Raw genomic sequence first — 15,355 nt, 5'->3', positions numbered from 1 at the left:
TTATTCCTAAGTAACCTAAGTGCGCTGGACTGAAGTGTACGTGGCTTCTAAGTAACTGCAAATGTTTAATACCCACCATTATATACACAGCAGCTCTATTAAAAAGGGAAAGACACATTGCAAAAAGAAAATCATTCCTAAGTAACCTGAGTGCTCTGGACTGAAGTTTATGTGGCTTCCATGTTACATAAAATGTATAATACCTGCCATTACATACACAGCATCTTGATTAAAAAGGGAAAGTCACATTGAAAGAAGAAAATCGTTCCTAAGTAACCTGAGTGCTCCGGAATGATGGTTTTTCTTGCATTGTAACCGGCTGTTTTAGTAAAGCTGCTGTGTCTTTAACTGTCAGGGATTATACACAATGGTTGGAGATCTTACCTGATCCTTCATGTCTTGCTGGAAATCTTGAGTGCTCACAAGAAAAATACTTCTCCTTATCAGCACTGAACTAATGGCAGGAGGGGAATCAGAAGAGCTGCATGCGGTGGGCAAGAAGTGCCACGCAGCGCCGGCGGTTACATAAGATGCCACCACATGCGGCTCCTCGTGACTCCTTAGTGCACCAGCACTCATCTCCCTCAGCTACTTCCAGCATCTTAAGATCATGCAGCGCTTACACAGCACATAGACGAGGGTCTTCAGATTGTGCAACATTTACTCTAACCCCCAAAATTGCACATAAATCTAATTATATATATATATATATATATATATATATATATATATATATATATATATATATATATATATATTCTTAGGTGCTTTCCTTCTCCCTTCCCTGCAGTTTTTCCTCCATAGCTCTCTGGCAATATTCTATATACACATGAAGCAGGAGGCTCAGGATGAGCACAATTACAGGACCCTGATAGGAGGATGACCTGCGCCAGAAGTAAATGGAGAAGTAATAACTTACCCCGTGAACACAAGGCAGAGCAGGGTGCAGATCAGTATGATCACCTGATTAAACATGGCCGACTGCGTCCTCTGGATGGCACGATGGAGATCATTCTGAAAGAAGGGTATTATTTAGCTCAGAAGACACCACAACTGAGCCATATATACACATATATATATATATATATATATATATATATATTCTACAATAACATGCAAGGATTTCAAAGATATAGCATTATGTAAAGTGAAAGCTCCTCGAGGGCGGGGCATAACAAAAAATCCCAGAAGCCCCCACCATTATGCGTCATTATTAATACTAGTGTCATCTTATCTGGCTAAACAGCCTTTGAGCTTACTAAAAATCCCAGATCTGCGATCTCTGCATCTCTTATACCATGGCTCTGCCTCTGCTTAAGTCTTTACTCAGCACCCTAAATTGATACATATTTTAGAAGGGGGTTCCCAAGACACATAGGAACCTCTCTGTTATCAGGAATGTTATTATTCCTCTTAACAGATAGTATGATTACTGGTTGCCTAATATTTTAGTGCTTTTTGTATCTACTGGTTCCTCAGGGGCGGAGCTTGGTTGTGGCTGTTCTACCCCCTGCAGATAATTTCACAGCCTACTTTGATACATCCTTAAATGCCAACAGATACTTACAATCATATTCTCCAGAATGCACTCAGCCAACAAGCAATCTGCGATCACTACATCTCTTATACCTTTGTTATGACTCCGCCTCTGCTTAAGTCTTTACTCAGCACCCTAAATTGATACATATTTTAGAAGGGAGGTTCCCAAGACACACAGGAATTTCCCTCTGTTATTCAGGAATCATATTATTCCTCCTAACCGACAGTATGATTACTTGCTGCCTAAAGTTTAGTGCTTTATGTATGTACTGGCTCCTCAGGGGCGGAGCTTGGTTATGGCTGTTCCATCCCCTGCAGATAATTTCACAGCCTACTTTACTTGACATCCTTAAATGAAAACAGATACTTACTATCATATTCTCCAGAACGCACTTAGCCAACCAGCAGTTGAGGAAAACTGGGATAAACAGATTTCTTAGAGGCGGCCAAAATATCTGGAAAGAAATAAGAGAGGGAACGGCAGGCGTTAGAAGGTCGGTGTGATTGGTCCTATGTACTGGACATGTTGAAACCACTTGGCTCATGTTGCCTAATTTTTAGGGCATCCTGCTACATTAAAAGCACCGGTGTACCTAAATGTGAGGGGCCCCATCAGTAGTTAGTAATATCTGACTGTTAGCTCCCCCTAGTGGTGGTAAAAATCTGAGCTTTTACTATTTAAAAGGGGTATTAGGAATTTGTGGGTATCCCAGTGGTTGGACCCCAGCAGCATTAAAAGATACGAGATATGGGTGGTGCAGTATTTTGGGTACTCGTTGCCCTCCCCCATTGTCCTGCTGAAGGCCCCCTCTCCATGGCTGCCACCTTGTTACTCCTTTTAATCCCATGTAAAATAAAGTAAAAAATAAAAATAGGAATATAAAAAAATTCCATAAAACAAAAAAAATAAATCAAAATGCCAGAATTGCCGTTTTTTTCTGTAACTGTTGCTCCTCCAAAATGATATCAATGAAAACATCAGATCGTTGTGCAAAAGTACTTTTAATACTGGAAAAAAAAATCTCTTTTATTCTCCCTCTAGAATACAGGGCAGAGATACTCTGCTCCGTACACCGGTGTAATCTGCCTGTGGAGTCAGAGGCCGCACTGCAGCTTCAACTATAGAAAAGTCTCCCTGTGACATCAGCAGAGTCTGTGGCTCAGTGGTTTGACTCCTGCTGAAATGTTTGAATGGTGTTGGTTAGAGTCCCCCAGGCAGGGGTGAAAATAAAAATCAACTCAGTAATAATATATAAACTACCCTAACCCTCCCCCAAACCCTCGCAGTTATTTTTGTTCCCTAGACCCCCAGAATGCAGATCCGATCCTCCAAGGTCTTCCATTCCTCTCTAGCTACACGGGGCTCGCAGCTTTCTAGTGACACAAAGGGACGTTCAATTTCCCTAATGTTCCGCTTATGTCCTCTAACAGGTACCATTCTGCTAGTGTGAATGGTTTCATATAATTAGCTATTTCCAAGTCTGTGTGGTATCGCGGTAGAAATGCTTTCCATTTCATTATCAACGGCTTTATTCTGCCTCCAGACAATCCAGATTAAGTAGTGCTTTAAATTGAGCCATAATCTCGCCCGCGCCAGGAGGAGAATCATTCCGCCAGTGTCTCAATATATTTATAGTAGTTTTATAGGAATAAAAAAAATTATCTGAGTTTTTGTTTTCACCTCCAGGGACATAGAGATATATGTACACTGTATCTCTACGAAGCGGAATAATCTGCTTTTGGATTCCCTGTACAGGTTGAGATTACAAGACCCTCCTATATCTCTCAGTAAAGGCTCAATGGTGGAGCTGCTGCCTACGGACAAGGAGTTCACGAGTTCAAGTCTGGGACAGTTGGGAGCGGGGCCAATATGGCTGTTTGGTATAATGATAGTGATATGCGATCTGAACAATCCTTACACCAGCTGTCCGATCAGCGTGCATTCACCTCCTCACCTTGCACCCCCTTGTCACCCTCCAATTGCCCCTTACCCACTGATCGCCCTGCATCCCTGCCCCTCACCTCCCTAAGATCACCCCTCACCCTCTGATTGCCCTGCATCCCTGCCCCTCACCTCCCTAAGATCGCCCCTCACCCTCTGATTGCCCTGCATCCCTGCCCCTCACCTCCCTAAGATCGCCCCTCACCCTCTGATTGCCCTGCATCCCTGCCCCTCACCTCCCTAAGATCGCCCCTCACCCTCTGATTGCCCTGCATCCCTGCCCCTCACCTCCCTAAGATCGCCCCTCACCCTCTGATTGCCCTGCATCCCTGCCCCTCACCTCCCTAAGATCACCCATCACCCTCTGATTGCCCTGCATCCCTGCCCCTCACCTCCCTAAGATCGCCCCTCACCCTCTGATTGCCCTGCATCCCTGCCCCTCACCTCCCTAAGATCACCCCTCACCCTCTGATCGCCCTGCATCCCTGCCCCTCACCTCCCTAAGATCACCCCTCACCCTCTGATCGCCCTGCATCCCTGCCCCTCACCTCCCTAAGATCACCCCTCACCCTCTGATCGCCCTGCATCCCTGCCCCTCACCTCCCTAAGATCGCCCCTCACCCAGCAATCGCCCTGCGCCCTCCAATCACCCCATGCACCTTCCTCATCCTCCAATCACCCCACGCCCCCTCTGATCGTTCTGCACGCTCCAATCACTCCGCGCTCCCTCCTCACCTTCCATTCGCCTTGCGCCCCCTCTGATTGCCCCACACCTCCCCCAACAATCACCCCACGCCCGACAAAAGATCACCCTGCACCCTCCTTGTCACGGGGTCCTTCTTCAATATCACACAATCAACAAAGCAAGAGATGGGTGAACAATCCAGGGATCCTTTATTTCATGCACATCAGAAGATCCATAAAATAATCCACCACACAGAGGGTAAAGTAGTCCAGTAATGGGATAAATGTCCCAGGAGGTTAGACCTAATCCTCCAGCAGTCCTTTTTCAGGGAAATCAGGGTTTCTCACAGTCTCTGTGGGGTGTCAGCGTCTCCCTCAGAGGATCAATCTTACACCTCTCTTGTCTTTCTCAGCCAGAATGAATAATCCCCCAGGTAAGCAGAGAGTTTAGGTGGATCCCAGACCCCCCTCCCCCAGACTTAGGTACAAAAACCCAGCAGGGGGTGATTAACCTGCAAACAGGACAATGTACCCACAAGGAATACACAGGATGGACAGAGCACAGCGCCTAGAATACGAACCTACACAAAATGATACACAACCCCCCATATTCCCCCATCACACTCTTCCTCACCCTCCAATTGCACTGCGCCCTCCGGTCACCCCATTCACACTCCAATTGCCCCATGCCCCCTCTGATCGCATTGTGCCCTCCAATTACTCTGCGCTCCCGCCTCATCCTCCACTTGCCCTGCGCCCCCTTCGATTGCCCCACATCCCCTCTGATCCCACTACGTTCCCCTGCACCCTCTTCTCACCCTCTGATCGCCCCACGCCCCCTCTAATCACACTGCTCCCCCCTCGCCCTTCAATCGCCCAGCGCTCCCTGTTCACCCTGCGCCCCCTCCGATTGTCCTGTGCCCCCTCTTCATCCTCCGCACCCTGCACCCTCCATCCGCAATCGCATATTTCGATCCCCGCACCCCCCCGTCACACGTGTCATTTTCTCGGCTCCGGGAGCATAAAGCCGACGCTGATATGTAATTTTCGTCTCATAAAAGAAATCTCTTGTTTTTTTCCGATGTCCCTGAGTGAGCGCGGATCAGAGCCGGGAATCCCACAGACTTTCCCCGCACCAGCGACTGTGCGGAAGAAAGCGACTGTCCTGAAATGGTTTTGTCCTGAAATCCTCTGCGCTGCTGACAGCATTATTCTTATTGTTTCCCTGTACTCCTCCTTCCAGATCATGGTGCGGTCGCTGTACACACGAGTGGCAGAGATATACGGAGGGAGTGACTGCAGAGATCAGATATACGGATGGAGCGACTGCAGAGATCAGATATACGGAGGGAGCGACTGCTGAGATCAGATATACGGAGGGAGCGACTGCTGAGATCAGATATACGGAGGGAGCGACTGCTGAGATCAGAGATACGGAGGGAGCGACTGCAGAGATCAGATATACGGAGGAAGCGACTGCTGAGATCAGATATACGGAGGGAGCGACTGCTGAGATCAGATATACGGAGGGAGCGACTGCTGAGATCAGATATAAGGAGGGAGCGACTGCTGAGATCAGATATACGGAGGAAGCGACTGCTGAGATCAGATATACGGAGGGAGCGACTGCTGAGATCAGATATACGGAGGGAGCGACTGCTGAGATCAGATATACGGAGGGAGCGACTGCTGAGATCAGATATACGGAGGAAGCGACTGCTGAGATCAGATATACGGAGGGAGCGACTGCTGAGATCAGATATACGGAGGAAGCGACTGCTGAGATCAGATATACGGAGGAAGTGACTGCAGAGATCAGATATACGGAGGGAGCGACTGCTGAGATCAGATATACGGAGGAAGGGACTGCTGAGATCAGATATACGGAGGGAGCGACTGCTGAGATCAGATATAAGGAGGGAGCGACTGCTGAGATCAGATATACGGAGGGAGCGACTGCTGAGATCAGATATACGGAGGAAGCGACTGCCGAGATCAGATATACGGAGGAAGCGACTGCAGAGATCAGAGATACGGAGGAAGCGACTGCTTAGATCAGATATACGGAGGAAGCGACTGCTGAGATCAGATATACGGAGGAAGCGACTGCTGAGATCAGATATACGGAGGAGCGACTGCTGAGATCAGATATACGGAGGAAGCGACTGCCGAGATCAGAGATACGGAGGAAGCGACTGCCGAGATCAGATATACGGAGGAAGCGACTGCTGAGATCAGATATACGGAGGAAGCGACTGCTGAGATCAGATATACGGAGGAAGCGACTGCAGAGATCAGATATACGGAGGAAGCGACTGCTGAGATCAGATATACAGAGGAAGCGACTGCAGAGATCAGATATACGGAGGAAGCGACTGCTGAGATCAGATATACGGAGGGAGCGACTGCTGAGATCAGATATACAGAGGAGCGACTGCCGAGATCAGATATACAGAGGAAGCGACTGCTGAGATCAGAGATGCGGAGGGAGCGACTGCAGAGATCAGATATACGGAGGAGCGACTGCTGAGATCAGATATACGGAGGGAGCGACTGCTGAGATCAGAGATACGGAGGAAGCGACTGCTGAGATCAGATATACGGAGGAAGCGACTGCTGAGATCAGATATACGGAGGAGCGACTGCTGAGATCAGGTATACGGAGGAAGCGACTGCTGAGATCAGATATACGGAGGAAGCGACTGCAGAGATCAGATATACAGAGGAAGCGACTGCTGAGATCAGATATACGGAGGAAGCGACTGCTGAGATCAGATATACGGAGGAAGCGACTGCTGAGATCAGGTATACGGAGGAAGCGACTGCTGAGATCAGATATACGGAGGAGCGACTGCTGAGATCAGAGATACGGAGGAAGCGACTGCTGAGATCAGATATACGGAGGAAGCGACTGCCGAGATCATATATACGGAGGGAGCGACTGCTGAGATCAGATATAAGGAGGGAGCGACTGCTGAGATCAGATATACGGAGGGAGTGACTGCTGAGATCAGAGATACGGAGGAAGCGACTGCTGAGATCAGAGATACGGAGGAAGCGACTGCTGAGATCAGATATACAGAGGGAGCGACTGCTGAGATCAGATATACGGAGGGAGCGACTGCTGAGATCAGATATATGGAGGAAGCGACTGCTGAGATCAGATATACGGAGGAGCGACTGCTGAGATCAGATATACAGAGGGAGCGACTGCTGAGATCAGATATACGGAGGGAGCGACTGCTGAGATCAGATATACGGAGGGAGCGACTGCTGAGATCAGATATACGGAGGAGCGACTGCTGAGATCAGAGATACGGAGGAAGCGACTGCTGAGATCAGATATACGGAGGGAGCGACTGCTGAGATCAGATATACGGAGGAAACGACTGCTGAGATCAGAGATACGGAGGGAGCGACTGCTGAGATCAGATATACGGAGGAGCGACTGCTGAGATCAGAGATACAGAGGAAGCGACTGCTGAGATCAGATATACGGAGGAAGTGACTGCTGAGATCAGATATACGGAGGAAACGACTGCTGAGATCAGATATACGGAGGAAGCGACTGCTGAGATCAGATATTCGGAGGAAGCGACTGCAGAGATCAGCGATACGGAGGAAGCGACTGCTGAGATCAGATATACAGAGGAAGCGACTGCTGAGATCAGAGATACGGAGGAAGCGACTGCTGAGATCAGATATACGGAGGAAGCGACTGTGAGATCAGATATACGGAGGAAGCGACTGCTGAGATCAGAGATACGGAGGAAGCGACTGCTGAGATCAGAGATATGGAGGAAGCGACTGCCGAGATCAGATATACGGAGGAAGCGACTGTGAGATCAGAGATACGGAGGAAGCGACTGCTGAGATCAGAGATACGGAGGAAGCGACTGCTGAGATCAGAGATACGGAGGAAGCGACTGCTGAGATCAGAGATACGGAGGAAGCGACTGCCGAGATCAAATATACGGAGGAAGCGACTGCCGAGATCAGATATACGGAGGGAGCGACTGCCGAGATCAGATATACGGAGGAAGCGACTGCTGAGATCAGATATACGGAGGAGCGACTGCTGAGATCAGATATACGGAGGAAGCGACTGCTGAGATCAGATATACGGAGGAAGCGACTGCCGAGATCAGAGATACGGAAGAGCGACTGCTGAGATCAGATATACGGAGGAAGCGACTGCTGAGATCAGATATACGGAGGAAGCGACTGCTGAGATCAGATATACGGAGGAGCGACTGCTGAGATCAGATATACGGAGGAAGCGACTGCTGAGATCAGATATACGGAGGAAGCGACTGCTGAGATCAGATATACGGAGGAAACGACTGCTGAGATCAGAGATACGGAGAAGCGACTGTGAGATCAGATATACGGAGAAGCGACTGTGAGATCAGATATACGGAGGAGCGACTGCAGAGATCAGATATACGGAGGAAGCGACTGCTGAGATCAGATATACGGAGGAAGCGACTGCCGAGATCAGAGATACGGAGGAGCGACTGCTGAGATCAGATATACGGAGGAAGCGACTGCTGAGATCAGATATACGGAGGAAGCGACTGCTGAGATCAGATATACGGAGGAGCGACTGCTGAGATCAGATATACGGAGGAAGCGACTGCAGAGATCAGAGATACGGAGGAAGCGACTGCTGAGATCAGATATACGGAGGAAGCGACTGCTGAGATCAGAGATACGGAGGAAGCGACTGCTGAGATCAGATATACGGAGGAAGCGACTGCTGAGATCAGATATACGGAGGAAGCGACTGCTGAGATCAGAGATACAGAGGAAGCGACTGCAGAGATCAGATATACGGAGGAAGCGACTGCTGAGATCAGATATACGGAGGAAGCGACTGCTGAGATCAGATATACGGAGGAAGCGACTGCAGAGATCAGAGATACGGAGGAAGCGACTGCTGAGATCAGAGATACGGAGGAAGCGACTGCAGAGATCAGATATACGGAGGAAGCGACTGCTGAGATCAGAGATACGGAGGAAGCGACTGCTGAGATCAGATATACGGAGGGAGCGACTGCAGAGATCAGAGATACGGAGGAAGCGACTGCTGAGATCAGAGATACGGAGGAAGCGACTGCAGAGATCAGATATACGGAGGAAGCGACTGCTGAGATCAGAGATACGGAGGAAGCGACTGCTGAGATCAGAGATACGGAGGAAGCGACTGCTGAGATCAGAGATACGGAGGAAGCGACTGCAGAGATCAGATATACGGAGGAAGCGACTGCTGAGATCAGAGATACGGAGGAAGCGACTGCAGAGATTATTTCTTCTGTAAAATATCAGGAATATAATGCAGAGCTGCCATTGTGGCCCCGATCCACCTTCCACCTTCCCCATCGTCACTCCCTTTTTTCCGCCGGCTGCTGACGGCTTTTCTATTCTTCACATCGTGACTTTTTCACTCGTCGGGATTTTCAAGGCTCCGGAACAAAAAGACTGCGTGGGAAATCTCCGCTGACAAAGGCGATGGAGGCTCGGCACCGGCGGCGCGGCGGGCGCCCGTCACTTCTGTTACCTGTAATGTGGGGCCCGCGGCTCTCTGCATTCACAAAGTGACTATTCCTGAGCACCCCGACTCCGGGAAGGGAACATACAGGAGGTGGGGGGCCGCGGTACTCATTACAGGCTACATCCCCGCACATTATGACAGCCATCCATTCATTAAGTGTAATACCACATCTCTCCTGTAGAGGCCACTGCAGGAAAACACATCCCGGCTGATCGGCGGCGATCAACTGATCATTACCCCTACTGTTAATGGTGCACCCCCTCCCCCCCCCAAAATATAAAAACACCCACTTAGCGCCAGAAACTTACCGTGATGATGAAAGGAACCGTGTTTATCATCTCGAGAATGAAGGAAATCCGGATGATTTGTTCCCAGATGTTCCCCTGTGGATACAACACATTCACTGCTGGATTACAGGAGCAGATTACATGGCAGGATTACGCAAAGGCGGCCTATCACCAGGTCAAAAGCGGATCATTTTAGACTTATTTTATTCCCGCTGTTCCCCTGATTATTCCACTTTTTGTTTTCTTTAAATCCGTCATACGGTTCCAGAGATAGACCGTTTTATTTACTGCTAATTTTCATAAGCTTTATCAAGAAGGGGTGGCTAATTATGCAAACCAGTCAAAAGACACACCCCAGAGGATCTGTGAGCCATGCCCCAGAGGATGCCATTTATCATGTCCTCAGGATACTATGAGTCATGCCACCAGAGTAACCTATGAGGCATGGCCCCAGAAGATACCGTGAGCCAAGACCCAGAGGATCATGTGAGCCACACCCCAAAGGATGACTTGAGCCACACCCCAGAGGATGCTGGGAGCCATGCCCCCACAGGATCTTGTGAAGTATGCCCCAGAGGATGCCATAAGCCAATGCCCCAGAGGATCAGTGAGCCACACCCCAAAGGATGACTTGAACCGCACCTCAGAGGATGCTGTGAGCCACGCCCCAGAGGATGCCATGAGCCACGCCCCAGAGGATCCTGTGAAGTATGCCCCAGAGGATGACATGAGCCAATGCCCCAGAGGATCAGTGAGCCACGCCCCAGAGGATGCCATGAGCCATGCTCCCAGAGAATACTGTGAACTATGAACTATGCCCCAGAGGATGCCATGAGCCACACCCCAGAGGATGCCATGAGCCACACCCCCAGAGGATGCCATGAGCCACACCCCCAGAGGATGCCATGAGCCACACCCCCAGAGGATGCCATGAGCCACACCCCCAGAGGATGCCATGAGCCACACCCCCAGAGGATGCCATGAGCCACACCCCCAGAGGATGCCATGAGCCACACCCCCAGAGGATGCCATGAGCCACACCCCCAGAGGATGCCATGAGCCACACCCCCAGAGGATGCCATGAGCCACACCCCCAGAGGATGCCATGAGCCACACCCCCAGAGGATGCCATGAGCCACACCCCTAGAGGATGCCATGAGCCACACCCCAGAGAATCCTGTGAGCAATGCCACAGAGGACGCCATGATCCATGAGCTACACCCTAGAGGATCCTATGAGCCATGCCCCCTGAGGATCTTGTGAACCAATGCCCCAGAGAATGTGAACCACGCCCCAAAGGACCCTATGAGCCACACCCCAGAGGATCTGTGAACCTCGCTCCAGTCCCACAAGTCTCCAAGCGTATGTCATTTTTTTTTTTTAAAGATGGAATATTAAAGGGGACAGGGTGAATAAAAAAAAAAAAAAAAAAAAAAAGGAGAAGAAACTGGAGACTTTTGACCTAGTAACACACCCTCCTTAAAGGGATAGTAATCTTATTTCAGTAGCATGTTCCATGGATTTAAATACGTTCTATTGCTCCCTGTTATCAGTTATTTCAGGTTGGGCAGAGACTATAGTATAATTGCATTTTCTAACACAGCGCCATCTATGTCTGTGTGGCTGCATCTGGTACTGCGTCTCAAGAGAATGGGTGCTGAGAAACCTGCAGTACCAGACCCCACCACATGGAGGAGCATGGAGGAGTGTGGAGCACTGCAAGTAAAAAGGTGTGGTTTTTTGGTTTTTTAGACCATTTTTTTTTTAAAAAAATTTTTTTTTACCAAAATTCAGGTATTTGGGGCAAAAAAAAAAAAATTTTTACAATTTGGCTTTCTAACAAATGTTAGTTTTACGGTACATTGACCTCAAAAGTGGTCTGTGGTCCTTAATCATAAAAAAATACAAAAAACCCTCTTCTATTGTTAAAACGAGCTCACTGATGGAATCTCAGTTAACTCATTTTGCAGCCACAACTGTTTTAAACAACCTCAATTGCAAAAAAGCCTAATTTAAAGCTAAAAAATAGCATACATGTGCGTAAAAAAAGTCTCCAAAACGTGAACAAACCCTTTAAAGGGGCCACAGACTCCGGAATTACCAAACTTATTCACCCAATTTTTACAGGCTTTTTGTTTTGCTGCACATTCAACTTAGATGTGGTCTGTGGTGGTTATAAATCAGAAGAAAGGAGCAAAAAAAAAAAAAATAAATAAAAAAATAAATAAATCTTCCATTGGACCATTAGAATGAGCTCACTGATGGATTCTCAGTTAACTCATTCTGCAGCCGGCAACTGTTTTAAACAAAACCAATCTCAAACATTTTTTTTTAGCTAAAAATGCATATATTTAGGTAAAAAATGTGAACAAACCCTTTAAAGGGGCCACAGACTTCAGGATTTACCAAACCTATTGACCCAACTTTTACAGGCTTTTTGTTTTGCTGCATATTCAACTTAGATGTTGTCTGTGGTCACAAATTGGCAGAGGAGCAAAAAAAAAAAAAATAAAATCTTCTGTTGGACCAGTAGAATGAGCTCACTGATGGATCTTAGTTAACTCATTCTGCAGCCAGCAATACACACTGCAATAAGTGCGATACACGGACTGCAAGCTCGCTGATGGATCTTAGTTAACTCATTCTGCAGCCAGCAATAGACAGTGCAATAAGTGCAATACACAGACTGCAAGCTCACTGATGGATTCTCAGTTAACTCATTCAGCAGCCAGTATCTGTTTTAAACAAAACCAGTTGCAAAAAAATAATTTTGAGCTAAAAATAGCATACATGTGCATAAAAAAGTCTCGAAAATGTGAACAAATCCTTTAAGAGGTCACAGACTCCAGGATTTACCAAACCTATAAACCCAGCTTAGATGTGGTCTGTGGTCACAAATCAGCAGAGAGGAGCAAAAAAAATAAATAAAAATCTTTTACAACTATTGGAACGAGCTCGCTGATGGATCCTCAGTTAACTCATTCTGCAGCCAGCAACTGTTTTAAACAAAACAAATTGCAAAAATTAATTTTGAGCTGAAAATGCATACATTTAGGTTAAAAAAGGGCTCCAAAACGTGAACAAACCCTTTAAAGGGGCCACAGATGCCAGGATTTACCAAACCTATTGACCCAAGCAGAATAAATGCGTTGTATCCAGATGCTGCAGAACATCTTTGGAGCTCTTGAGTTAATTTCTTGAGCAAAAAAAAAAGCCTTGGGAGATCCATTAGATCTCTTTGGCCCATATGATCCCTAATGGAACCTTATGAATGAAGTGAAAATTCAAACTTTGTAAATAGAATGCGTTTCCATGACGACTTTGTACTGGTTCCTATGAATGTCATTGGTGCTGCAGGACCCTACCCCCGTCCTCGAGCCCCCGGCTGGCCCGAAGCTTACCTTATAGCTGAGATAGATCAGCAGCATGGTCTCTAAGAAGCTGATGATGGCCACCGTCACCTGAGAGGGGAGAAGAGGCGGTATTATTGGGAAATGGCGGCATTAATAGTCTATATTAGGATGGCAACTGACGGCTGATGAAATGCAAATCCGGAGCCGAGGCTTCCGCTGCGAAATCCGCGGGATAATGCAAAGGGGGGGACCTCTGCCCAAAATATAAGACCCCGCCGAACACCCCCCCCATAACTGGACAACTCCACATACCTGAATGGCCCAGAGCGGAGTGCTTCTTTCCACCCAAATGATGGGCGCCCTATAAGAAGACAGGACACAAGGGATGTGAAATCTGCGCTCTTATTGGTCGCCGCCGGCAGGACCGCCCCCGCGGAAACTCACCAGTTAATACTGTCCGAAAGAGACTTGGTGGTGTAGTTCTGCTTCTCACAATTCCAGCTGAAAAGGTACAAAGAGGTAAAAAAAAGGATTCATCACCCTACAGATACAATATACACATCTGCCCTAACTAGCGGAATTAAAGGGGTTGTCTATTTAGAAAAATATGGCTGCTTTCCGCCTAAAACAGCGCCCCCCTATTCGCAGGTCATGTGCGGTATTGCAGATCAGCTCCCATTCAGTTCAATGGCGCTAAACTATAATACCAGACGTGAGGCATGGATATGTGGGGCTCTGCTACTGGAAGCAGCATTACTATCATTATTAGTATCGGAGGTTCCTAAATTTCCTGAAATTTGTGTAAGGCGCATTCAGCCGAATCAAACGAGGCCAAATTGAAGTGAAAAGACCTTTATTTTGCTCTGAAGTTTCTTTAGAGACCAAAGCATAATAAATAAAGTGGAAGGTAAAAATACCGCCATACAGTGCAGAAATGATATACCGAACAATGATTAAGTAAATACTGCCATATAGTGCACAAATGATCTACCAAACTCTGCTTATGCAAATAATGTTATAGAGTGCACAAATAGTACAGGAAACAATGCTTCTGTACATACCGCCATATGGTGCACAAATAATATACCAAGGGATGCTTCTGTTAATAACATCAAAGTGCACAAATAATAACCGAACAATGCTTCTGTAACTACCACCATATGGAGCACAAATAATATACCAAACAATGTTTTTGTTAATACCGCCATATGGTGCACAAATAATATACCGAACAATGCTTCTGTTAATACCGCCATATGGTGCACAAATAATATACCGAACAATGCTTCTGTTAATACCGCCATATGGTGCACAAATAATATACCAAACAATGCTTCTGTTAATACCGCCATATGGTGCACAAATAATATACCGAACAATGCTTCTGTTAATACCGCCATATGGTGCACAAATAATATACCGAACAATGCTTCTGTTAATACTGCCATATGGTGCACAAATAATAACTGAACAATGCTTCTGTAACTACCGCCATATGGTGCACAAATATACCAAAGAATGCTTCTGTTAATACTGCCATATGGTGCACAAATAATAACTGAACAATGCTTCTGTAACTACTGCCATATGGTGCACAAATATACCAAGCAATGCTTCTGTTAATACCGCCATATGGTGCACAAAAATAACTGAACAATGCTTCTGTATATACTGCCATATGGTGCACAAATAATATACCAAGGGATGCTTCTGTTAATAACATCAAAGTGCACAAATAATAACCGAACAATGCTTCTGTAACTACCACCATATGGAGCACAAATAATATACCGAACAATGCTTCTGTTAATACCGCCATATGGTGCACAAATAATATACCGAACAATGCTTCTGTTAATACTGCCATATGGTGCACAAATAATAACTGAACAATGCTTCTGTAACTACTGCCATATGGTGCACAAATATACCAAGGAATGCTTCTGTTAATACCGCCATATGGTGCACAAAAACAACTGAACAATGCTTCTGTATA

The 15,355-nt window shown here is 47.0% G+C and overlaps 1 protein-coding gene across 1 annotated transcript in view; it reads right to left on the bottom strand.

Annotated features, from left to right (window-relative positions):
• Positions 1-15,355, bottom strand: part of KCNT1 (potassium sodium-activated channel subfamily T member 1) — a 324,059-nt gene that overhangs the window by 86,538 nt on the left and 222,166 nt on the right. The window contains 6 exon segments of the mRNA XM_075324674.1: positions 920-1,014; positions 1,911-1,994; positions 10,028-10,102; positions 13,408-13,467; positions 13,672-13,720; positions 13,804-13,860. Of these exon segments, the coding sequence (XP_075180789.1) occupies positions 920-1,014; positions 1,911-1,994; positions 10,028-10,102; positions 13,408-13,467; positions 13,672-13,720; positions 13,804-13,860 (420 nt within the window).

Source organism: Anomaloglossus baeobatrachus, chromosome 9 (genome assembly GCF_048569485.1).
Source record: "Anomaloglossus baeobatrachus isolate aAnoBae1 chromosome 9, aAnoBae1.hap1, whole genome shotgun sequence".
NCBI lineage: Eukaryota > Metazoa > Chordata > Amphibia > Anura > Aromobatidae > Anomaloglossus > Anomaloglossus baeobatrachus.
This window is presented reverse-complemented; position numbering and strand designations above follow the sequence as displayed.